The 26171-nt window shown below is 46.3% G+C and overlaps 1 protein-coding gene across 1 annotated transcript in view; it reads left to right on the top strand.

The window, feature by feature from the left end:
* Nucleotides 1-19124, top strand: part of Bace2 (beta-secretase 2) — an 81040-nt gene extending 61916 nt beyond the window's left edge. The window contains exons 7-9 of the mRNA XM_038345661.1: nucleotides 1877-2026; nucleotides 4745-4913; nucleotides 18663-19124. Coding sequence (XP_038201589.1) covers nucleotides 1877-2026; nucleotides 4745-4913; nucleotides 18663-18916 — 573 coding nt within the window. The 3' untranslated portion in view covers nucleotides 18917-19124. The remainder of the gene's footprint in view (nucleotides 1-1876; nucleotides 2027-4744; nucleotides 4914-18662) is intronic.
* Nucleotides 19125-26171: the final 7047 nt, after the last annotated feature.

Genomic DNA, 26171 nt, shown 5'->3' with positions numbered 1-26171 from the left:
CAAAAATATATTAGTACCTGCATTAGAAACCTTACAAGTCTACCATGACTCTGCAGGTGGCTTCACGCCCCCAGAGAGTGGGTGGTGGCACCTAGCATGGGCCATTGTTGCACACAGCACTTACCTGGCATTCAGGATGTAGGTATCGCCTGCTTGTCAGGATTGGCTTCCTGGCCCTAGCTTCTCCCGATCTCATGAAGAGTCTCTTACTTCCCATCACCATCTGCTAGTGACTCTAGGGTTTCATGTCTATCCTGGCCATCCCCTAGAGCTCAGGGAACTCAGGACACATGGTGATGAGCTGCACGCGTGTCCACTTAATCACACCTGTGGTGCTGCTGAGCGCAGACCTGAGTAAATGGAGTGTAGACTTTGTTTCACATCAGCACTGAGTCTCCCTCAGACTCCTCTGGCCTTTCTTCCTGCCGCAGCACCCAGTGGGCAGGTTCCTGTCAACACCTTTGCTGCGGTTCTGCCTACTGCCTTTCTCTCACCCCCTGGGAAGCTCCAATGGTGACAGTCCACCCCCGCCCTTGGCCACATGTCCCCATAGCTCTGTCAGACACATTCCTTCCACCAACGTGTGGCTCGGGCACAGCCCAGCACCTGTAACTGAGATAGTACAAGTCTAAGGAAGCTGTTCATTTCCCTGCAGGTAGAAGTGGGTGGGTGGGTGGGTGGCATTGCCTTTCCTGTTCTCGATGGGAGACACGGGTGGCCTTTTGATCCTGAATGTCACTCATTTTTCCCACGTGTCCTTCAGTGTTGTCTTTGTGTAGGTATTGGGCCCACATACTGATACACACACAAGCACTGCAGGGAACACTGTCCTGAGATGTTCTAGGCGCAAGTACAGGATCATTCATCACCAAGAAGCAAGATTTGTTACCATGAACCTTCCCAGGGAACTGCCGAGTGAGAGGGCTTGATCAATGTGCTAGTGTTAAGTCAGGAGTCAGGGAGGCTTTCTGGGTGAGGTGGGGTCTGGGCTGAGGTCTTCAGGTGGGGTGCTTAAGAAGAACACTGCATTAGGAAGCAACTAGTGTCCTGAACCCCTGGAGTCCCGATGCAGGCAATGCCCCAGAGAGCCTAAGAGGCTGCCATGATGGGAAGTTTTAACTGTCATATTGGCACAAAGTAGACGTAGGAAGAGAATTACAGTTGAAAAATTAGCTAGAATCAGGTTGGCTTGTGGGCATGTCTGTGAGAATTATCTAGATTGTTGGTTGATATGAAATACCCAGCCCATTGTGGGTGGTGCCATTATCCAGCCAGGGCCTGACTGTGTAAGAGAAGAGAAAACTGGGAGAAGGCGGCACAAGCGAGTATTCTCTCTGCTCTCAGCTGTGACTCCAATGCCTCTAGCTGCTTCTCAATCCTGACTTGAACTGTAAGAGGAGTGGCCCACAGTTCAGACAAAGGCCTAAGCTGTTTTTTGGTCAGGGTATTTTATCACAGCAACAGAAATGGAACTATAATAGATGCTTTCAGAACTTCCGTCTTCTAAAGGCGTGTTGCTGTGTGGCCTTGGGGAAGTTGTCACACTAACTAATCTATGCTTTGGTTCCCCTCCCTAGTGTTGTGAAAGGGAACATTGCCACACGGGTTGGAGTGTTGGAAGGCTGAGGTCCTCATCTGCCAAGTGTTCTAACAGTGTCTAATCCCAGGAAGTGATCTGGTGTCTTAGCATTTTAATAATAATTATTGTGTCATCAGCATCACTTGCAGAAGACTGATGTCCCTGTCTTTCTGTCCTGACGAGACATTGTTTATCCCTGTGGGCGTCTAGTGCCGGGACCGGACCAGGAAAGTAGGGAGCCGTTTCCTGTTTTGTACCAGGCTAGTCCCTGCCTCTCACAGGATCTGTTTTGTCTAGATTCCAGAGTTTTCTGATGGCTTCTGGACAGGGGCCCAGCTGGCATGCTGGACAAATTCTGAAACGCCATGGGCATATTTCCCTAAGATCTCTATCTACCTGAGAGATGAGAACTCCAGTCGCTCCTTCCGAATCACCATCCTACCACAGGTATGAACTTGGATCCGTGGTCTTCTCCTTGTTTTCACGTGTAACTCACAAAACCAGATTTCACGCACGACGAGGCACCTGTGGCCACAATGATGCCACCATACTGTTGCTTGCTCACGAGCCTACAGGTCTTCTGGTCTCTGATAGTTTGCTTCATATGGCCCTGGTCAGGAGAGAGCAGGCCGGTCTTGGCTGGAGCCTGGGATGGTATGGGCTCAGCTCACATGTCTGGGGTCAGGTTAGTGACATGACAGTCACCAGAGAGCATGGGTGACAGTTGGGTTCTGAGAGGAGAGAGCCCCATTCAGTCTGAAGAACTGGCTCTTTTTTTCTCCCTGTTGTCACCAGAAGGAGCCTGCAGTGGACCTAGATTCTAGACCTAGGGACACCGTCTCCCCCTCTCCCTGTGCGGAGTCACGTAGCCTCAAGGCATATCCGCAGGGAAAGGTGAAGAACTTCAGGACATTGATGACATCTGCCAAGACTCCCTTTCTACTTTGTCATGTTACCAGCACACTGGACTGTCAGAAGTGCAGGCCTCATAGTGTAACAGCAGGAACTTTTTCTCCCAAGGGGCTCAGCAGAATAAAGTTCTGTCTTCTGGGCCATGTTTCCCTCTCCACTCTCCCAGTCCTCTTTCCCTGGGCTCTGGCTTTGTTAATGGAGGAAGACAGACCTAGTCCCTAAGGGGAAAGGCCCCAGTTAGCTGTCCTTCCTGATCTCACCAGAGGTGGCACTGTGGAGCCATTTCCCTGCAGCAGGCCTATGCCTAATCCTCCCTAAAGTCTAGGGAAGTCAGACACCAGAATCTTAGAACAGGACTTTGGTTGCATGCGTGTGCGCACGCATGCATGCACACGCACTCACACACACACACACACACACACACACACACACACACACTTTTTTTTTTAATTTAAAACATCCTCTAGCCCAACAGGAAATTCTGAGTTTCTTCATATACCGTTGAAAATGTGCTTACTCTCACCCGAAATACTGCCAGTTGTCTATTTGTGCTACTTTGATTTAAAGTAGGCAAGTTGTTTTTGTTTGCTGAGATTCAGCAAGATTAAGTGTTCTCATAAGTTACAAAGTGTATGGTCTAGATATTTCATATTTATTTAGGCAGTGTCCCACTGTGCATGCCAGACGAGCCTTATACTCAAGCTGGCCTGCTTTTGTCTCCCAAGTCCATTATCTGAAGTTCTTCCTGGAAGAGACACCCAAAAGGGCCAACTAAAAGATGCCAACACTCTGGATGGCATCTGACCACTACTGGTGTCTTCATACTTGATACATAGTCTTCTGCTTCTCTGTAGTTAGTTCTTTCAGAGACTGTGAGCAGTACATTCTACACATACCCAACCTCTAAAACCTTAGATCAAGGTGTTACTGTGGAAACAAAGCACACGATCCCACAGCTCTTTCTGACTTAAGTAGAACATCTCCAGAAGTTGTGTGCCCCATTTCACGCCAGCCAAGCTTCAGCCCACACATTCATTTAACATGCATTTTCCAGGGCCGGACTCTAGGCTGAGGTCCCCAGACTCTAGAGAAGAGGTGGTTAACTCCTTGCTTGGAGACAGTGCTTGCTCACAGATAACCTAACAATGCAAGACGGTAACTGCAGAGTTAGCCCACCAGAGTGGAGCCCTGCATTCATGCATGCAAACCCACACTCAGACACGTGCACATATATGCTCGGTTGAAATTAAAAATAAAAATCTTTTAGAACTAAAGTTTATTGAGACACTTTTATTTATTCTGTGTGCCTTTCACATCATATATCTCGATCCCATTCATTCCCTATCCCTTCACACCCACCCTCTGCCACCCCAGCCCCCCAAATAAACAAATTTAAGAGGAAAAAAAAGGAAGAAAATAAAATGAGAAAATAAAAAATAGGAAGAAATTAAAAATCTCATCATGGAAGCTGCAGTGCGGCCCATGTCTTACTGTAAACCCCTTTGTCCATACATCTCTGCTTGCTAGTGTTCATTGCAAATAGTCACTGGTTGGTCTGGTTTGAGGCCCCTGGTCCCCACTACACATTTGATACTGGGCCCCCAGTAGAATACTTCCTGGACATCCTTCTGTTTCCCTGTGTCATGGAGATCTTGCAGCTTGGGCCAGCAGGTCAGGTCGCTTCATGTGCTCCAGCAGGTCATAGATAGGCTTGGTCTACCAGACAGGAAATACAGAAAGCTCTCCCATGGTCATAGTTTTGGGGCTGGCTCACCTACACCTGTGCTAACAGGGTTGGCTCTATTGTGTTGCCCTGGCAAGATATAGGTCCTGCTCTCCCAAGTGTTGCAGCTGGTGGGGGGTCAGGGACAGCTCTCCTATTCTTATGACCACAGGGCCAGCTCTCCCACCTGCCTCAGGTGTTGATGGGTGGGGGGACATCATTTCCCTGTCCATGCTGCCATAAGACAGGTGAGAAGTGGAGACATCTCTCCCATGCTCACAACTTTGGGGCTGGCTCACCCTCACCTCTGATAGCAGGGTTGGCTCTGTTGTGCTGCCCTGGTGGGTACAGGGCCCGCTTTGAGACACTTTTGATCTCATGTCCCAGATGCCTGGGATGATATCATTGTCTTTATCTCCCTTGACCCTTGGGGGAGGGGGGGATTCTGAGCAGGGTGTGACCTCCAGTTTTATTCTCTTGTCTAATCCATGCTGTGTCCTGTGTCTTTCCCTCGGTTCTTCAACTAACAGCTCTACATTCAGCCCATGATGGGAGCTGGTCTCAATTATGAATGCTATCGCTTTGGTATCTCCTCCTCCAAAAACGCACTGGTCATTGGTGCCACCGTGATGGAGGGGTTCTACGTGGTCTTTGACAGAGCTCGGAAGAGGGTGGGCTTCGCAGCAAGTCCCTGTGCAGGTAAGTGTGGCTCGCATGGCACAGGGGCACCCTAAGAAGAGGGCCTTGGTGAATGTACCCACCTGGAACAGTCAGCGTGGCTTTCCGTGTGCTGCTGAACCATTTGGCAAATGCTCATTTCTAGTGACCGGAACTTACCACTGAAATGGCTCTTGGGTTTGTTGAATAATGAAATGAGGTGATCCACATAGTTGCTTGTGCATGTTATACCAGGGCTTGAACCCAGGTATGCACACATGCTAAGGTAGTACCTACCTCTGAACTATATCTTCTGTCCTTTACTTCTTCACTTTTTAAATTTCAAAACTGCGTCTTCATAAGTTGTTCAGGCAGGCTTTGAACTTGGGATCCTTGTGCCTCAGCCTCCCACTGAGGTGAGATTACAGCCGCTCCACCAGGCTCAGCACACATACAGCTCTCCAGCTCAGGCACACAGCAGGCTCTTGGCGAGTGCTAGCCATTGTAGTTGCACTGAAATCACGTCCCACGCAAGAAATAAAAATGCCCATGAGCCTTGCTGCAGAATTACATTTTGACTTTACTCTGGGGGTTCTGGGAATGAAACCCAGAGGCTAAAGCAGACTAAGCACATGTCTGTCATTAAACTGTGTTCCGAGGCCACGAATTACAATGTTTTGACAGTCGATGCAAAATTAATAAAGGAAAGAATTCATGAAAATCTGGGTCTTCGTTAGGAAGTAAGAAGTAGAGGTCTGTGGAAGCTGTTTCTTAGAATCCTAAAATAACAAGGCCAAGGAATAATTGTCTCAGAACATGTTGGGTGGAGTTGTGTGAGAAGCCACAGCAGTGACCCTGCAGAGTCCAGCTTAGGCCTGGGTGGAACTCCACAAGGAAGCTTCTAGAATAGGGATGGAACCTCCAGATTGGCAGCTGCTCCAGGTAGGGCTCACATCACACCTGGTACCATCCAAGACTAGGTGCTGGTGACAAGCAACCCAAAGGGCCCAAGAGGAGGCAACCCACATGTAGGCATGTGATTAAGTTGCTGGAGAGAGAGGAAGGAGAGTCTGTATCAGGGATGGTGGTCAGGATGGCTGCAGGGTTTCAAAATAGCCTTTCAGGGGACTGCGAATGTTTGCACACTGAGTGTGGTGGGTCATGCCTATAATCCCAGAACTCAGAAGGCTGAGGCAGAAGGATTGCCTTGAGTGAGTCTGAGTAAGAACCTGACTCAGAAAATCAAAATATTTGAGGGTTGGATGTGATATGTAACTCAGGGGTAAAGTGCCTGCCTAGGATGCAGGAAGCCCTGGTTCAAGCCTGACCACAGTGCACAGCTTAAAATAGATGTAATGGTACATGTTTATAGTCTCAGCTCTCGGAAGATAAAGGCAGGAAGAGCAGGAGTTTAAGGCTATCTTAGCTTTCTTTCCTGTTGCTGTCATGAAACAGCCTGACAAAACCATCTTAGGGCAAAAGGGCTATTTGACTCCCTGTTCCCGGTTATAGTTCACATGGAGGGGCAATCAAGGCGGCAGGAGGGTGAAGCAGCTAGTCACATCACATCCACAGTTGTGAGTGGAGAGCTATGAATTAGTGCACACAAGCTAGTGCACAACTCAACTTTCTCCACTCTTACACAGTTCAGAATCCCCTTTCTAGAGAGTGGTGTGACCCTCAGTGGGCAGGTTTTCCCATCTCCACTGAGATGACCAAGACAGTCTCCCACAGACATTGCCCGCAGGCCAAGCTGATTTAGGCCATCCCTCGCTGAGACTCTTCTGAGGGAAGAGCCATCATGGTAAGTTTGAGGCGAGCTGCTGTCAGTGCGCCAGCATCTGCAGAGGTGTGGTAGACATCTGGAGAGTGGAAGGACCACGTTCAAAGGAAAAACGATGTCTGGTCTATAAGGATAACTCAGTCTACACAGTCACACAGCCCAGACATGCATGAATGTACCATGTGACTTCCTATCTGACTTTGTATGAAGTTTGGAATTCATGGCTTATCCTGGTAGTTGAGTGAGAGAGAGCAAGTTTGTGTGTGTGTGTGTGTGGTGTGTGTGTTCCTGTGTATATAGGTGCACATGTGTAGTGTGTACATGTGTACATGCATGTAGAGACTAGAAAACAACCTTAGCTGTTACTCTTCAAGCTGCTATCTGTCTTTTTACGGTAGGGCCTCTTGTTGACCAGGCCCTGACCAATTCAGCTGGCCTGCCTGACCTGCAAATCCCTAGACCGACCTGTTCCCACCCCATGGTGCTAGGATTGCATGTGCTACCACTGTACCCAGCTTCTTTGCATGGGCTCTGAAAGATCAAATCATGTATGCATGGTGAATACTAGTTTAAGTTGTACACCCCCCCACTTCCCTCATGTTTTTAATCTTACCATGAGTTTTAAGCTTTGGGGCATGTGTAATCCGTCTTATTCTGTTGCCACCAAAACCTTTCCCTGCCTCATATGTGAGACTGTGGCCTGAAATGTAGACAGAAGTTTCTGTCCTGCCCATCTGTCCTGCAGTCATTCAGTCCCAAAGAAACAGAGACTTATATTAATTATAAACGGTTTGGCCTATTAGCTTGGGTTTATTATTAACTAGCTCTTAAACCCATAATTCTTGTCTGCATTCAACCACGTGGCTTAGTATATTTTTATTAGTGAGGCATTCTCATCTTGCTTCCTGTGTGTCTGGCTGGTGGCTGGTCTCTGCTTTTCCTCTTCCCAGAATTCTCCTAGTCTGGTTGCCCCGCCTTTACTTCCTGCCTGGGTACTGGCCAATCAGCATTTTATTAAACCAATAGGAGTGACAAATCTTTACAGGGCACAAAAGCATCGTCCCGCAACACTGAAATGTCACAGTATTCTCAACTCTGAATATTTTACCCCTTTTAAGGTAATCTCCCGAACTAAACTGTTTTTCCCACAAATCTTGTTCCCATATTAAATGTTATTAAACAAAGGCCTTCCATTGCAGCAGCTGGCATTGTGTGCACATAACACTGCCAGGAGTATGATAACCGTATGTTGTATGTTGTCTGAATGGACCACTGCTGCATGTGAATTCATATTATTTCACAGTGGGGCAACACAGCTGTACTGATTTTACTCTGAACTGTGTTTGATGCTGTAATACAAGTTTTTTTCCTTAATGGTGTTTAAAACTCTATTTAAGGCCTTGACACTTACGCACTTGATTTCGCCAGCTATGAGAAGGTACCCTGGTGTCTGTCTCCTCTTCAACACAAATTATTTAGCTATTAGAGTGATTCCTTCCTTAGAGACTACAGTGACAGCAGCCAAGTTCTGAAGCCCTGTGAGAAATGGACTCGACATTCTATCTTTATGATTTTCCTTCTTAGTTATGTAATGCTTTAAACTGTGAGAAAGCATCCCAGGACCCCTCTCAAGTATCAGTATCCATGGATACCTGAGCTCTGTGTGTAAAATGGTGCTGTGTGGACAGGTGGCCTGTGCTCACCACCCAGATACTTTAAACCATTTCTGTATCTCTAGTAATGTGATACAGTGCAAACACCATATTAATGGTTCCCATTTTGCTTGTTCAGGGAACAATGAGGACACAGCTGACTGCATCCAGGGACATCTTTTCAAATATTTTCCATCTAAGGTTGCTTGAATTCACGGATGCAGGACCCATAAACCCAGAGGGCTAACTGTGCATAAGGCGTGCACACTTACTTAGAAAGTCCAATCTAATAGATTTTCTAATCATATTTTCTTGAAAAGTTTGTTCTAGATGTAGCTAATTCCCCTCCTCAGTTGATATGGATTCTTAGGATCGCTACACATCCCTTATTTTGTCAGACAGGTGTAAGCATGTTACATTAGACATCTGTTTCTGCATAACGGCTTTGCCTGAACTTTGCTACTCTCTACTGTCGTTCCTCCTACAGGTTTTTAGGGTTAGGCATGGAGGCTGGTGGAGCTGACTGGGTCTGGCTCTGAATCTGATCATCACCTGCGGCCATCTGGCGCCTGCAGATGCTGCTCCCAAGCTCTTGTTGGCAAGAGTCCCCCATTCGTTGCCATGAGGGCATCGCCACAACTTGCCTGAGTGTCCTGAAAATAGCACTCGGTCCTCTCTGAATGAGTTGCCCAAGAGAGGTACCACAAAACCCTTGAGACATACGTTGAAGACTTTCTGTAGCCCAGTTTCAGCGACAGTGCTATTGTTCTGCAGTGTGGAGGAGGGGACTGCCTGGGTTAGATATAGGGAAATGGATCTCAAATGGAAAAGCAGCTTGTCTTGAGTTCTGTCTACCATAGATTGGTGATGCTTCGTGTTCATTGTCAACTTGAACACAACCTGCAGAGAAGAGAGCATACACTAGAGAGTCTAGGCCAGATTGTCCTGTGGGCAAGTCTGTGGGAGACTGTTTCGATTATATTAATTCAGGTGGGAAGGCCACCCATTGTGGGTGGTGCCATTCCGTTGGTTTCCGTGCTGGACTGTGTAAATACAGAAAGGGGATTACATAAAACAGACACACATGGATTCGTTCTCCTTCTGCTCTTGACTGTGGACGTGATGTAACCAAATGTTTCAAGTTTCTGCCTCAACCCCCTAAAATAATGGACTGTGACCCTAAACAGTGGCAGAAGAAACCTTTCTCCACTAAGCTGCTTTTGAACGCAATCCTTTGACACAACAACAGAAGTAAAACTAAGACAGGTTTGTAACAAAACAGACTTTTGTTAGTTGATTTATTTTTTTATTTTCAATTTATGTTATTGTTGTGGAACTCTGTGTGATGTTTGTCAGCTTGATCTCTTTGCTAAGTATTATATGTTCTAAATATTCTGTATTAATATTCATTTTAACTGCTACATCACACCAGATTATGTAAACAAATACATAATCTTATTAAATTTCTATCATCATCCAAGTATGCAAACCCAAGAGGAAAATGGGTGAACAGCTTGTTGTATAGCCATGTTCTCTCATCTATAAATGGTTTCCCTGATAAAAGTCTCAAAAGGTGATTGATGGAGGAGGGTCATCTGTCTATGTGTTACTTTCATTGGTTAATAAAGAAACTGCCTTGGCCCTTTAATAGGACAGAAAGTTAGGTAGGCAAAGTAGACAGAACAGAATTGTGGGAGAAAGAAAGCAGAGTCAGGCAGATGCCTCAGGCAGACGCCATAGCTCTCCTCTCCGAGACAGACACAGGTTAAGATCTCTCCTGGTAAGCCACCACCTCGTGGTGTTACACAGATTACTAAATATGGGTTAAAGCAAGATGTGAGAATTAGCCAATAAGAGGCTAAAACTAATGGGTCAGACAGTGTTTAAATGAATACAGTTTCCGTGTAATTATTTCGGGTAGAGCTAGCCAGGTGGCGGGAAGCGGCCCGCTGTTCCTTCTACAGGTGATTATTTTCTAAAATGCTGATTTGTGTCTCAGTTATAAAGTTTTTTTTTTTTAAAAAAAAAAAAAACTTTGCTTGTGGCGCATTTTAGCATAAAATGCTTCTTGTGCTGTTTAAGTTTCTCGTGAGAACTTGAGGGTCTCTACCCCTGACTGTGGCAATTCAGAGTCCAGTCAGGCTTCATAAAGGTGTAAACCTGAGGGTTCAGTGTCTTACAGGAAAATCTTCCTTTTGTTCTCAACCCTTCCTCAGACCACAGGCATCCAGGCTCCCTCAATGGTCAGTTTTTGGACTCTTACTGATAAACCAGACCTACACAGGCACTGTGGTTCTAGCACCTTCTTCCTTGGTGTTTGGGGTCAAATTTCTTGCAGTGTGACTTTCCAGGGGAGATGTAAAAACAAAAATTTCAATGCCAAATAGACAGACCAAAGAGTGCTCACCCCAAGTCTAATATGGCACATTAGTGAGCTTGTTGGTGCTGCTCCCAGAAGCATGGACAACCCATGGGAGAGGCACCATCGGAGAGCTAGTGTGAATGGGGAAAATCCCATAGGCTGCAGCCCTTGATAAAGACTTCCAGGAGATTAGCAACTGCAGAGAGAGAGAGAGAGAGAGAGAGAGAGAGAGAGAGAGAGAGAGAGAGAGAGAGAGAGAGAGAGAATGAGAATCAGTCTTCCCCAGAGATGAGCTCCCTGATTAGTTATCCATTCCCAAGAGGTCAGCCCTAACACATATGAACAACACTAAATGAGCTCAACAGGTTGTGTTCATATGTGTATTTGTTTATTATACATGTAACAATAATAATTTTTTTTTTAAAAAAATAGGCCATGAATCTGAGAAGCAGGAGAGAAGGGGAGGTACTGAAGGGAAGAGAGGAAGGGGAGATGTTATAAATCAAAAGAAAAAGGGAACAGCCCCAACCCTAATTGATCTTTTACCTTGTATGTATTTTTGTACTTGTAAGATCCCCTATGGCTGTGTAGAATGGAGTGGGGTTTGAAATCTTGGGGAAAGATCGGGAGGGTTTAAGGGCTTGTGAGGTCCTATGGCCCTTCCTCCTCATGTGTTTGCAGACTGTGTCCATAAACCTACCTTCCTAGAGGTCTGTTTGCTGCCATGATTGCTGGACAAGGTCTGTCACCATGGCCACCCTGCTCCACATTGATGATGGTTACATAAAGCCCTGGGGAAACAACCACAGCATTGCTCACCCTTCCTGGGCATGGAGTCTCTAACCCTCGTGAGAAGTTCAGGTCAGGGAATGGCTCTTCTACACCCTGCTGAGTGTTTAAAATCTGAGGGGTAATCTGAGCACAGTGGTCCCACCCATAGACTCTGACATTTGAAAAGCTGAGGCAGGGGCATCCCTCAAGCCAGGAGTTTGGAGCTAGCCTCCTTAACATTGTAAGACTGCCTCTTCAAAAAACCAGCACTGACAGTTTAGCTCAGGGATAGAGCGCATGCTTAGCAAACCCGAGGCCCAGTGTCCAACCCTCAGGAACTGTCTAGATGAATACATACTAGGAGCTGCACCTGTACCGGCGGGCACCGGCGGAAATGTACCGGCGGGTACCAGCGGTACCGGCGGTCGGAGGGGTTAGGGAATAACCAAGATAGTCCTTTTATAATAAATCAGTTTTAATATAAGGGGAAATAAGGGAACTTACAGAACCAAGGGTCCAGCGGAGCAGAAGGTAACACGGGGGAAAGAAAAAACAGGGCTCCTCCTGGCGCCCCGATCCTATTTAAGGGGTATCCTACTCCGCTGGGGCAGCCACGCCCCCGAACGCAGGGATTGGGCCAGCTGCCCCAACATGCACCTTCGCCTCCTGTCTGTCAGAACAGGAGTAAGTTCTCCCACAGAACCAACCAAATTGGTGGCGTTAAAATGTATAGACGCTTCTACTATTTCCCAGTACCTATATTTGGCTTTATAATTTTGGGCAGCTCTTGGTTTATAGGGTTCACTAAGGGTTGCAGCAGGGGAGCAGTGAGCAGAAGCCCTTTGCTAGAATCCCTGGGGCTCCAAGAATTTTTCCAAGCCTGACTCTGTGAACGTCCTGGCTTATTTTCCTGGAGTCCATCAGTGTGGTCATGGTGCAGGTGATTTGGAGGAATGTGCCCAGTCTCCTTTTCTGTTTGTGTGGGTATCGCCTGGAGGTTGTATGTAAGAGTGTGTGTGTGTGTGTACTGATGCTGTACACATGGGTTCATGTGCATGTGGATGCCAGAGGTCAGCTTCTCCGTCTTGTTCTTTGAGACAGGGTCTTTCATTGGTCTGGAACTCACCAAGTAGGCTGGACTGGCAGCAAGCCCCAGGGATCCACCCATCTCTTCTCCCCAGCACTGCAATTCCAACGGCAGGCGCCCGCCACACAGGGTCTTTTTGTTTCTTTGGTTCTAGGAATGAAATTCAGGTTCTTATGCCTGCACAGCCAACACTTCGCCATCTGAGCCTTTCCCCAGACAGCTTTCTTCTGCTGTCTGTGCCAACTCCAACCCCCCATCCTGCTGGGAACCCCAGTATGAATCTCAAGCAGAGCCATGCAAATTATACCTAGTCTGTGAGTCTTTGGGGCAATGTGGAACTTACCCTTCCACGTCTTTGCCATATCTCTGGACAGATGCTCTGGGTACAGGGGCCCCTTCAGATGCCTCCATGTTGCCTTGTCCAGACATCGCCAGCTAAGCAGATAATAATGATAGGGTTAAATTGACGGCTCTGGTGTCTTAATGCCTCCAGGGCTTCTGAAATACCATCCATCCCTTTTTATAGACTGAGACATTTAGCACCCAAGAGCTATATAGATTGCAACTCATACAACTTGAAACACATCGTGGATTGTGGCAGTAATTCCATGAAATTTTTCTAGCTTCAGGTTGAAAGTGGATCATCTGGTACAGCTTATGTTTAAAAATAGGGAGAGTAGTGTGAAGAGGAGCCGCAGAGATATGCCTGTGCTTATCTAGTTAGAATACTGTCAAAGACACCAAAGCTGAGAACCATAAAACCCTGGGCCACGCTCCTCTGGCTCCACATTGTGCTGATGAAAGCCCTGAGCCCTGTGGAGAGTCTGTGCATTTCACACCTACTACAGAGAAGCTTGGCCCTGGGGCTTAGAGGACGGCTCATCCAGGAAAGTGCTTCCCACACAAGCGCGAGGACCCGAGTTCAATCCTCAGCACCCATGTAAAAAGTAGATATGGTGGTGGTGTGCACCCGTAATCCCAGCTCTGGGAAAATGGGGGAAGGACAGAAGAATTCCTGAGGTGTAGTGGCCAGTCAGCCCAGTGACACTGGTAAGCTAAAGACCCCAGTGAGAGACAAGGTGTGGAGGGTTCTTGAGGAATGAGTGACACTTGAGATTGACTTCTGACCTTCACACACACACACACACACACACACACACACACACACACACACGGAATGAAAGGGCAGGGAAGAAGGGAGAAAGAAAGAAGGGAGGAAGCAAGAGAGAAACAAAGACTGGCCTTGGATCCAGAACCTTCTAACTGCAGAGTATTCTTGCAAGTGAAGCAGGCATTTGCACAGAATGTCTTGGTCATGGGTCTTCCATTTGGTAGGGCGCTTAGCTTCATTCTGTATCTATCTCCTGCTGGGGGGAAGGGATCTGAATTGCATAATCATTATCCTTAGTAAAATGATATGTCTTCTCAGGCTTTCATTATCCACCAGGTCGTGACCTTCTGAGAACAAGAGAGAAATTACACAACTAACAATTTAACCCAAGACATTCATAAAAACAATTAAAGTAAAGCTAGAACTGACATGTACCCCAGGCACCGTATACACATTCAACATCTACTAACTTACCTATTCTTCCAACAATGCCACTTTCAGGGGTAGTTATGCCCTCATTTTACAGAATGAGAAAAGTGAGAGTCAACGCAATTAACTGAGAACACAGAGAGACAGAGCTGTTAAGCCAAATGGCACAGTTCCCAACAAGGAACGGGGATCTGAAGCCAGAGTCCACTCCCAGGTCCCATGTCCACTCCCTTCCCTGCAGTGATAAGTCCAACATAGCAAAATCAAGTCAGTTTCATGGCACCATTAGTGTATCTAATAAAATGCACAAACACCTAGTCAAGGGCCATTCCAGAAAATAACATTCAGAAAATATCGTTTGTTATTATTTTTGAGAAGGCTAACTCCAACCTCCCTATGCGGCCTAGGATGACCTACAACTTCCTGCCTCTGCTAATGCCGGGGTTACAGATGTGTACAACCATACAAGCTCAGGCAGTGCTGGGCATGGAATCCAGGATCCAAGGATGCACAAGCCCCTTCTGCAAGACAACCGCTGCCTCCACAGACTCCAAGCACTGTCCAGTGCCTGCATCATCTCTGCTGTAGGAAGCCACTTGTTCATTTCCTGGCTGCCCAGACTCCCAAAATAACCACACAGAAACTGCATTAACTAAATCACAGCTTGGCCCATTAGTTCTAGCTTCTTATTGGCTAACTCTTACATATTAATTTAACACATGTCCGTTAATCTGTGTAACGCCATGTGGCAGTGGCTTACAAGCAAAGTTTCGGCTTGTCTGTCTGGCAGTGATTCCATGGCTTCTCCCTGACTCTGCCTCCTTTCTCCCAGCATTCAGTATAGTTTTACTCACCTAGCTAAGTTCTGCCCTATCAACAGGCCAAGGCAGTTTCTTTATTCACCAGTGGTAGTCACAGCATGCAGAGGGGACTCCTACATCACATCTCTAGATGATGTCACACCTCACAGTATCAAGTCTCTTATGTAATATGGCACAGTGTTTCCACAGAATATGAGCATCGTATCTAGATGACATCACACCTTACACAGTGTCAGGTTCCTCTATGACATGGCATAGTGTCTCTGTAGAACCCATGTGCCACCCTGCACTCAATCATCTCTGGATGAAGTCATATATCTCACAGTTTCAGCACCGTGTAAATAAGTTGGTGTTCCTGAACACTGTGTTGTTCACAAGGTAATGATGAGAAAAAGTCTGCATGTTTTTAGTCTGTGCCATTATTCTTCTGAAACGGTCTGTGGTTGGTTGAATGTGGATGCAAGACCCCTGGGTATGACGAGCTGGATGAACTCCCTGCTGAAGGTTCCAGGAGGCCTTAACCCTCTGGAGGCACTTGGTCTCTGAGTGACCCTGCACTGCAAACCCTACAGCCATTGTTCCCCAGACTTCTGCCTACTGCTTCTGATGGAAGCGGTACTCTGGGGCAATCTTCCTTTGTCTTTCATCTTTTCTCTCCTATACCCTTTCATCCAGTGTTGCATTTGTTTCAAAGTGGGAGGTCAAGCTAGTCCCTGGGACCCCCCCATCTTGGCTGGAAGCCAAAGTGTTTTCAAGGGGTTTTGGATTGCTTTCCTGCGTTGCTGCATAGCCATCTGTGCACTGAGCGGGTTCCCTTTCTTCTGTGTACTAGCTGACACATCTCATTTACAAAGTAAATTTGAAGAAAGACAAAATGACCCGCTTTGCAAAGGCATTCACAGCCTAAGAAAGATTTTGCTATCAGAAAGGTTTTACTCTCTGAAAGATTTGTATAAATCTGTGAAACAGAGGAGTGAAAATAAAAATGGCCAGTAAAGGGGCTGGAGAGATGGCTCAGTGGTTAAGAGCACCGCCTGCTCTTCCAAAGGTCCTGAGTTCAATTCCCGGCAACCACATGGTGGCTCACAGCCATCTGTAATGGGGTCTGGTGCCCTCTTCTGCCTGCAGGCATACATGCAAACAGAATATTGTATACATAATAAATAAATATAAAAAAAAAATGGCCAGTAAAGTTTTTTTCTTTTCCCTTCCCTTTCCCTTCCCCAGTCCTAAGGATTGAACCCAGGGCTTCCTGCAGGCTCAGCAAGCCTACTACCACTGACCTACTATCTCCAGTCCCTAATAGTTCTCCCTCTCAGAAGTAATATAGTTGAAAATCAAAATTAAACATCAATTGACGTGTCTGTAATACAGCTTCTTGTGTAGTCATCACAATGGCTGGACTTGAGATTTAATGATAATGCTTTTTATCATAGAAAAAGTTTACACTCAACAATAATAGTATTGATTGTTCTGACTGGCGAATCTACTACTGTTTTGCTTCCCTCTGTTTGCAAGGTTTCTGTTGTAAAATGCATGACTTTCCTGCTGTGGAGTGGGGCCATTTGCCTTTGGACACTAGAGGGCAGAGCTTGGCGCTCCTCCATGAAGGACTGCACAGGAAACGCTTCATCTTTCGCTTACCAGATCAGGGACTGAGTCACCAGTCTGGCACTGTAGCCCAACCGAGAGTGACCCAGGATAGCCATGTGGCTGGATGCCGGGAGATACTTTCACAAGGAAGTGGCGGGTTGACTTTGCCCCTGGGTGTTGTGTGCTGACACTCTCTTCCATCCCTCCCCCTGTGGGCTCCTGAGGGTGTGGGTCAGCTGAGGCTCCATCCCACCATGCTTGGGTGTTGTCAGGGAGCTATGTTCACTGGTTTTTCTTCTCAGGTGCTTAATAAAAAGCTGTTATCATATAGTCTACACAGGCCAGAAAGGGTATGGCCTTTGCAAAGGAACCAAGTCACTTCTTCCTCCTTGAAAGGTGTTCTTTTAAAGACCATTATCTTAGTGTCATTTTGACTCTGTTTTCTTCTCTTCCTCGAGTGAAAAAGTTCATATTTGGCAAAACTGGAAGTCTTGGTCCTTGGGTCAAAAACTGAGAGAGTGGTCAGGAGGATTTTCTAGCCCACTTTCCTGGGCCCCAAGTAAAAACTTAGGATGCTATAGTCCCAGTTACCTTGCCTCACCCTTACGCCTGCTTCCAGAATTCCTTCCAGCTTCTCCCAGGGTGTTGTTGCTCTATTTGGCAGAGTGAACCTGGGAGAGTGGAGCCTAAAAATGAAGAAGACTAAAGTCTCATGCATTAACTAACTTTATTCAGGGCATCAGTTTATATGCTGAGGGTATTCTGAGGATTAAGCGAGGTCACATGCGCAGAGTTCACTTGAGTTCAAACTGTGTAGTCACAAGTATAGATGGAAGTTTCTGTCCCGCCTGGTTCCGCAGCCGTTCAGTCCTAAAGAAATACACGGAGGCTTATATTAATTATAAACTGTTTGGCCTGCTAGCTTGGGCTTATTATTAACTAGCTCTTACAACTTAAATTAGTCTGTAATTCTTATCTGTATTTAGCCACTTGGCTTGGTACCTTTTCACAGTGCAGCATTTTCATCTTGCTTTCCCCTGCATCCTTGTGGCAACTACACACTGAGCCTTTCCTCTTCCCAGAATTTTCCTAGTCTGGTCACCCCACCTCTACTTCCTGCCTGGCTACTGGCCAGTCAGCATTTTATTAAATCAATATGAGTGACAAATCTTTACAGGGTACAAGAGCATTATCCCACAGCACACAAGGGCAGGTCCCATAAGTTTAGGGCTATTTGCAGTCACATATCATTCTGAATAATGGGTGGGATAATGGGTAACCTGCAGTAAACCCACCCCTATTCACAGCTGCCGGGGTGGGAGGGGACACAAAAGCGCGTTGTTGGGGAGGAATAGAGGTTACAAGACTCAGTTTCTCACAAGGTCTCAGAAATCTCCTCACACAGCTTCATTCCCGGACCGTGTTCTGACACCGAGGTCTTGAGCAGAAGCCATTGTGATTTTCTATACCTCTATGTCACCATTTATACCACAAGTCACATGTTTGCCAGTTGGTCATTTTTGGTTCATGGTCCCTCAGATCTGACAGGAAGGAGGAAGTGGACCCTCCTAAGCCAGTGTGGCTAAGAAAGTCTTGGAGCCACTAAGAATGAGTTGGGCTGGGTGTGGTGGTTTACCTGTAACACCAGCACTCTGGAAGCTGACGTAGGAGAACTACCATAAGTTCAAGGGTAGCCTGAACCACATAGCAAGTTTCAGCCCAGCCTGACTGTAGAGTGACACCCTTGTTGGAAGAAAACCAAACAAATTATCAAAAAAGACTAGGTTGGTCTAAGTGTTACATGGTGTCAAATTATCCTTGCCAAGAGACCCCTCCCCCAACCATCCCAGGCGGCTTTCGCTGAGCTTTTTGAATGGCAGGCATTCCATTCCTCCTTCCTCTTCACTCCTGACAAACACCACAGCCCCGGTGGTACCTCAAGGCGCTGGCCAATGTGCTTTCACCCAGAGAGTTAGCATTCCTAGGGAGCACCAGCTGTGCTTACTTCTGCACAGTTCTCCGTCTTGCTAAGGAACCTGAACCCCAAAGGACACACTGCCTCTGAGCTGTCCCTAAGTGCCTACTCAATATCCAAGCCACTGGGACCTGAGTGTGACCAGCCACTGCCAGTGTGGGCTTCTTGACTCACAGCTGTGACCTTTCTCCTCTTCTGTCTCCTCAGAGATCGCAGGGACCACAGTGTCGGAAATTTCCGGGCCCTTTTCCACAGAAGACATAGCCAGCAACTGTGTCCCAGCAAAGGCTCTGAATGAGCCCATCTTGTGGATTGTGTCCTATGCCCTGATGAGTGTGTGTGGAGCCATCCTCCTGGTTCTGATTCTCCTCCTGCTGCTCCCAGTGCGATGCCGACATGCTCCCCGTGACCCTGAGGTCGTTAATGATGAGTCCTCACTGGTCAGACACCGCTGGAAATGAAGAACCTTATCTGAACTCCAGCAGCCTTGAACTCACTCTTCCAAGAGGGATGTCTCCAGTCGATTTTTCTGTCCATTTGTCTGGAATCTCGGCTGTGCATCTCAATGCCTTCCAGACTCACTGTATCTTGATTACTCTTGATTTCCAAGCTTCCAAATCTTTTCTACTTCGGGGAATGATAATAAAAACACCTCATTGTGAACCAAAACGGTGCATTGGGCTTCCAGCTTTATGGGACTGGTTATGCCAAACTGCCCAGTGTACCTCCAAAAACAAAAAACAACCCAAACAAGTTGAAATAGACCATCCATGGTTAGTCATCATCTCTCCTTCAACCTCAGGAAAAATGAGTACATTTAGTTGCTAGCTTTGGTTTTGATCATATTAAAGGGTATTTGCCAGACTACTGCCTGGTCTAGAACAAATGGAAAGGCTTTCAATATTCTAGCCCTGTGCCTGAAAAATCACTCGGCCTTCTTCCAAGCCTGACTGCCTACAGGCCCTTGAGTGGGTCTTGGGCTCCACACAGAATGAGAATTGACACACGGGTCACACCCCACACAAGTCCTTGCCAGGGGAAGGTCTTCTGACCATCTAGAGTAGGATGGAGTTCTGATGAAATGCCTGTGGTATCTTTCACATGAAGGTAAAGATGTCTCTTGTGTGGCTTAGGTGGGATACAGGCCACCTGATTCCCATCATTGCCCTGGCCCGAACGGTGAGGCAGAACAGGTGCTGGGTTGCTTGCCACTCTTGACACTGTCTCCAAGCTGATCACGGTCACATACACTTACTCAGATTTGAAGTTAATTAATCATGTTTTAATGAGGAAAACATTCTCCGCCCCCCTCCCCCCCCCGCCACCGTAATTGTTTCTTTTCTCCAAATCTTCTCTGGAACTAAGTTGGTAATTACTGATCTGGGAAATGGAGACATGGCCAGATGCCCGTGCTTCTGACCAGCTGTCGGGGAAGGAAGACTCGTGACTTGGAGCCTTTCCACTTTTCTGAGTCCTTTGAAGCCGTGCACTTCCCTTCGTAAAATGCCTGGGGCCCTAGTGTGCCATCCAAAGCAACTTGAAGGCACCTGCCTGGCAGTGACCTGTGTGGTGTGGTTCTTCCCTCTGGGGGAGTTAAAGCCTTAGCAGTGGGGGAATCAGCAGTATCTGTATTGACTGCCATTTGAGGCCTTTGTCAAAGCAAAGAGAAACCTCTAACTCCATGTGGCCACTTGTTTACGGTGGGACATAATTGGCATGCGGAGCGAATCTTGCTTCCAGCCACATTCCTGTGCCAAGTTCAGTGTTCACGTGGTGCTGCCTCTGGGACAGGTTGGATAGAAGACATTCCTCCCAGAGTACTAAGCGTTCCCTTCGGCAGGAGTGTCTTTGGTGTTGACAACAGACCTTGTACGGACATCTCAGCCATCTGTGCTGCTCACCCGGTCACCTCCATATTGAGAAATACATGGCTATGCCAAGGATATGCAGGACCCATCCAGCATGTTGCAGTGAACTGGAAGACTCCCCGGTAGCCAGAGTGAGAGGAATTGAGCTGTGGCAGAAGAAAGATCAAGCAGAAGCAGGGACAGCACCGTGTTCTCACATGCTCACTGATGTATCGGGCCTACTCTGGCTGAGGACAAGTAATTCCGAAATGCATTACAGGGTTAGAAATCTCTAGAAGTGGGATTCTGGTTTCATGTTGGTTTTTCCATTGATTCCTGTCTGCTAGGCAGGTCTGCATGGAAATGAACCAGGTTCTCACAGACTCTGCCCAGGTTCCCTGTGCTGTGAGGACTCTCAGTCCCTAAAACAGAAGGGGGATGCTCAGTTTTTTCACACTCGGGATGTCTGGTTCTTTGTAACAGGTCAGGATTCTGAAGTGTGAAAGTTTCTGCCACACCAGGTTAGTGGGTACCCACATCACAGTACAGGATGCTGACAAGCAGGGTGTCCTGGCAGGTGGGAAGAGTACTACTATTTTCTGTATTTCATATCAAATGTGTCTACCTTTGTACCTCAGATCCCACTGGATGTGACATTTTGATGGGTATTCTTTTTTTTTTTTTTTTTTTTTTTTTTTGGTTTTTCGAGACAGGGTTTCTCTGCAGCTTTAGAGCCTGTCCTGGAGCTAGCTCTTGTAGACCAGGCTGGCCTCGAACTCAGAGATCCGCCTGCCTCTGCCTCCCGAGTGCTGGGATTAAAGGCATGCGCCACCGCCGCCCGGCTTGATGGGTATTCTTAAGTTATAAAAGCATAACTTAGCAACCAGAATGAAATAGATGGTTGAATTTGGGACATTTTCCTGGCATGTTCTGCTTTTGAATTCAAAACTGTGGTGACGCCCACCATCTCAGGTTCTGCAAATTGAAAATTCACTTGGCAGACTTTTAGGAAGGTTTGCCTTGAACAGAAATTGAAGTAGCACCCTTTTGAGGGTCTCAGTTTTTTTTCAAATAGGACGAGGAAACACTGTTAGATGGGGATGCCTCCCACCTGCAAGATGCAACTTTGCTTCAGTTTGTCATAAACCTGCCAGCTCTGATGAGAAACCAGGCTTTGTTTTGATATAAACAATTATTTTAAGTAAGCTGATGCTTTCTTCCTGATAAATTATCTAGAAGTCTGGAATTATCTGGGGTGGTGGTGCACCCCTTTGATCCTAGCATGAAGTCTGATCTCTGTCAATCTCTGTGAGTTCAAGGCCAGCTTGATCTACATAGTGAGTTCTCCTTCAGGCAACTGAAATTATTTTTAAAACAAAGCAAGAATCTATGATCTGTGTCCAGTCTCTTGGTATGAATTGCATTTTCTTGTGTCTTTTTGAGTCAGAAAGAAGTGCCTGGACTTAAAGAGATGGGTGTGCTGCACATGACCATGGGTTATGTTCCTCCCGGGAACACCCTACTTTTGAGTATTTGGGAAAGAATTTATCCAACTGGTGCTGAAACCCAGAGGTTTGAGTTGGAGCTACACTTGGGTCAGAAAATTATGGAAGTCAAGTAATTTCCAGAAAGCAGCTGTAAGGACCCCATGGAGATTTGAGGAAGTTATTTTCTAAAGCAGATTCCATTCTCTCATTTTAGAGGAGAGGAGGGACTACTTAATGATTTAATTAAGAACGGGGATTTGCTAAATTGATTTTACCACTTTCTTACCTGGTGAAATAGCTATGCCTGTTTGGGTTTTGAGTTCCAACTTCCTCCCTGGGAATAGATCATTGCCCAGAAATCTGTTCCACAGCCAAGGATAATTGAATTTCAAAGATCTTATCTTTATTAGTAGAAACCAAATAGCTGGACAGCATCCCAGTGTGTTTTCTTTTGCATGAACTTACTAAAATTGATTATTGGCACATCCACCAGGGGGAAAAAATCTCCACTATTTTCTAAGGAAAAACAACTGAACACCATACTACACAAAACTAGTTTTTACTGTCAGGAAAAGTCCACATAAATGATTATGTACACCTCCAGTAACTTTTAAGAAATACAGACCTGAACTTGGAGCAGTTTCTCAATTAGACTGCGAAGCAGTTTGAGAGGGGTATAAGAGTGTCATGATGTGATCAAAATAAGCTCACAGAATAATCAGGGTTAATGCTTTTGGGAAATGTGCTTCAGTTCTAGGCATTAGCTTTCTTTCACCCTCAAATGAGCCTACTCGGTCTGAGCTGTCTCACTTCATGACACTACAACCCCCATCCCCAATTTCAAGAACATTGAGGCATTGAAGTCAGCCTTGACAAAGAAAGTATGTGGGAGGCCAGTAGCCTGCGTGTTGCCTAAACCAAATACAGATTGGTCAGTTCCATCAGCAAAGAGTCAAGGATTCCTGCGAGTTGATAAAGTCTAGACTCTTCGGAGACAAGGCCTGAGGGAACCATGAAGAGGCGTGCCTCCCCTCAGTCTGCAGTTCCTCAATGGCTAGAGAGCCGGGATATCCCCAGACAGTGTGGGCAATCCATTTTACTCTGGTCTTTCAGTGTGACCTACATTTTAGTAATTTCCAAAGGAAGCTCCTCTGAGCCAATGACATTCAACATAGGGCAATTTATTTGTTTAGAAGATGTCTCTTCCAGAAATGTCAGAGTTTTCAGGAGTGGGGACCCACGCCTGAGGCTGCAGGTTCAAGGCTATGTGCTGGGGAATTCACTGGGCAAGGAAAAGTTACTCAGGCTACACTGACTTGGTCAAGTTACTTTTGGGGACTGTGTACACAGGAAGGGTTCCTGACAATTGAAGCTGGACAGTTCCATGACAGCCAGCCCTATTGGGCCACCCAGCCACTCTAAAGCCATCAGACCATGACCACGTTCTTCCAGGGATGGCTTCCATCAGAGACATATCGAGAGACGAGCTTGCGTGGGTAGAGCCTCCCTCCTGTTGTGGTAAGCTTTGTATCTGAGCCCTGTCTACAGTGTCCCTGGTCTTTCTGCAGGAGTTGGTCTCATGGATCTCAGGGTGCAGAAGTACCAGTCTTATTCAGAGTCAGCATGGAGAACCCAGGCATCTGCATTATAGTCTGGTCAAGCACATTGGGTCAGAGAGTGAACTGAAGCAGTAGCCATGTTGCTAAAGATTTTGAAAACCAAGTTAATAGTCCTTGTGACACCTGTACATCTACAAAGCTCATGAGTGAAGAGTTCATGAGGGGTGGGGTGGGTGAGCACTTACAGTGTCAACCATGAAGGGCAGGGATTTTTCCTCACAACCCCCATGCTTCCTTTGGATTTTGTGTCCAATGTTTTAGCCAGATGTCCTCTATTTCTAAATTTAGCTGCGCCCTATAATTTTCCCAATAGTTACTCTTACAGAGAAGATGGTAGGTGAAGGCTAGACCATAAGTTCAAATCCCTGTCAGGGCTTGTGTGTTTCTTGACCAAGCCTTCAGTTGTATTTGTATCCCAGCAATAGCCAGAAAGAGAATGCTAAGTCATCCATTTAGGAAAGGAAGGCCCAGGCGCACACACCACCATTTGCAAATGGATATTTGTGTGAGATCAACTGAGGATGGTCTAAACTGGAGCACATGGTGTGCCCCCACACATCAGAGTAGAGCACACAGCCAACATGGATTTTTACCCATAGGTTTTGTAATTATAACCAGTAGAAGCACAATCAGCCCTCACTTTAGCTGAGCAGTTATGGTCACATTGGTGTCTGTAAAAGGAGCCCCCTGTGCAGCTCCACCTACTTCACTGGAGTCTCTCTGCATGGTCTTCTTTGGTGGGGTGGGAATTAGATCGTTTGTATTCACAAGTGTCCAGAGCTGGCTGGGCTTGCTGTTCTCTGCTCATTGCTCGCTATGGACATTGCTAGATTCTGAGATAAGTATGCAGTGGCATCCTACCTGGGCGAGAAAACTCTCACAGGGGCCCCACATTGCCAGAGTAGGTACTGATGAGTGTAGAATGCATTGTGAGAGCATTGAATAACCCCCTTCTGAGATTAAAAAAAAGACCGCTAATTAAGGCTCTATTGAGCAATAATAAAAATCGCAAGTTACAAAATTTCTTGGGGTTGGGAGTGTAGTTCAATAGTATAGTGCTTGCCTAGCACCCAGAAAGCCCTGAGTTCAAGCCCTGATACTGAGAAGGAAGGAGGGAGGGAGAGAAATGTCTTCATAGTTTTATGGAATGTCCTTTGTCCTTAGGAATATAAAATCAGGCTACAGTGTTACACATTCTTACCAGCAAGGGCTGAAGGTCTCTCTAGCAATGACTCAGTTAAAAACACAAGAGTAGGTTATCATGGTATGCTGGTTTTTACTCTTCTTACCTTTTCGGGGGGGTGCCACCCAGCTTCCAAAAGAAATCACACAGAGGTTTATTCTTAGGTATGAAGGTCTGGCCTTAGCTCTGCTTGTTTCTTGTCAGCTTTTCTTAGCTTATATTCTCCAGTCTACCTTTATGCCTCTGGGCTTTTCCCATTCTCTGACTTCTGTAAATCTTATTTTTACTCTCAGGACTGCTGTGTAGCTAGATGACTGACCCCTGATGTCCTCCTCCTCCTCCTCTGGCTACTTCTCCCTCCCACATTTCTCCTTCTATATATTGTCTCTGCCTGCCAGCCCTACCTATCATGTCTCCTACCTTGATATTGGCTATTCATATCTTTATTAGACCATCAGGTATTCTAGACCACAAAGCACCACAGCTTCACAGAGTCAAACAAATGCAACATAAACAAAAGTAACACACCTTAACAGTCCCCAACAGTAGGTTCTCATATGCTAATGAAGCTGAAGTTTGGAAGATAAAAAAGGTTGTTTCCTGCTACTCAGTTCATCTGCACTGTTGAGCAGCCTAAGGTTTAAGATACACTGAAAAGCCACTCATTTCACCTGGTTCTTTGGCATACAAGGTTTGGGTTCTGATTCAAGAGCTCTAAGTTGTGCACCAGGCATGGGGTCCGTGACTTTAATCCCAGCACTTGGGAGACAGAGGCAAGTAGATCTCTGAGTTCAGTGCCAGCCCGGTGTACATAGTGAGTTCCAGGTCACCCAGAATTACATGGTAAGACCTTGCCTATACATAAACAAACAAATAAATAACCCAAGCTTTCTACTGAATTCTAGAAGAGGCAGGAAGTAGTACATTTGCAAAATGTACTTTATTTAACTCTCATTTTCACATTTCCATACACGGTTCTAGGGAGTAACTTGTATTTCTGAAGATGTTTCTTATTAACTAATGTTTTCTTTGGGACTCTCCATTTGTCTTTCTGAGTCTGGGCACTGATTACAAATCAACTTGTGGTTAGAATAATATGTAGAACAGAGAGGCATTTGTGCCACTGAGTGATTTCCTGGCTACTGACAAACACCTACATGGCTGCTGGGCCCTCCAAACCTGGAGGTTTCTAGAATAATCTTATTTTTGTACTTGTCCATCCCACTAAGGTGTCCACCACTGAAAAGGAATGAGACGTCTGGCTCAGTCTGAATAAATAACACTTTCTACTTGTTGGGTTCAGAACTGTTTCTTTAACCTCATGCTTTGCCTCTTGGGTCTCAACTCTGAAATTCCTGCAGGTCACAGCCATTATTTCTACTCCCTTCCATATGGGAAAATAACAAAGATAAAGTGTGTGGAGGGAGGGCCCAGGCTCAATGTTAAAAAGGTAGAACATGCCAGAATGGGAGGAGAGGGTGGCCTCGTAGAACCTGACAACCAGCCACAGGGCACTGCTCAGGGATGCACAGCCGCAGTGTCCTGGCATGTCCCTTGCGCCCTCCCCTTGATCACTCTGA

This window comes from Arvicola amphibius, chromosome 10 (assembly GCF_903992535.2).
Source record: "Arvicola amphibius chromosome 10, mArvAmp1.2, whole genome shotgun sequence".
NCBI lineage: Eukaryota > Metazoa > Chordata > Mammalia > Rodentia > Cricetidae > Arvicola > Arvicola amphibius.
The sequence above is the reverse complement of the archived record's forward strand: the minus strand, read 5'-3'. Positions and strand labels throughout refer to the sequence as shown.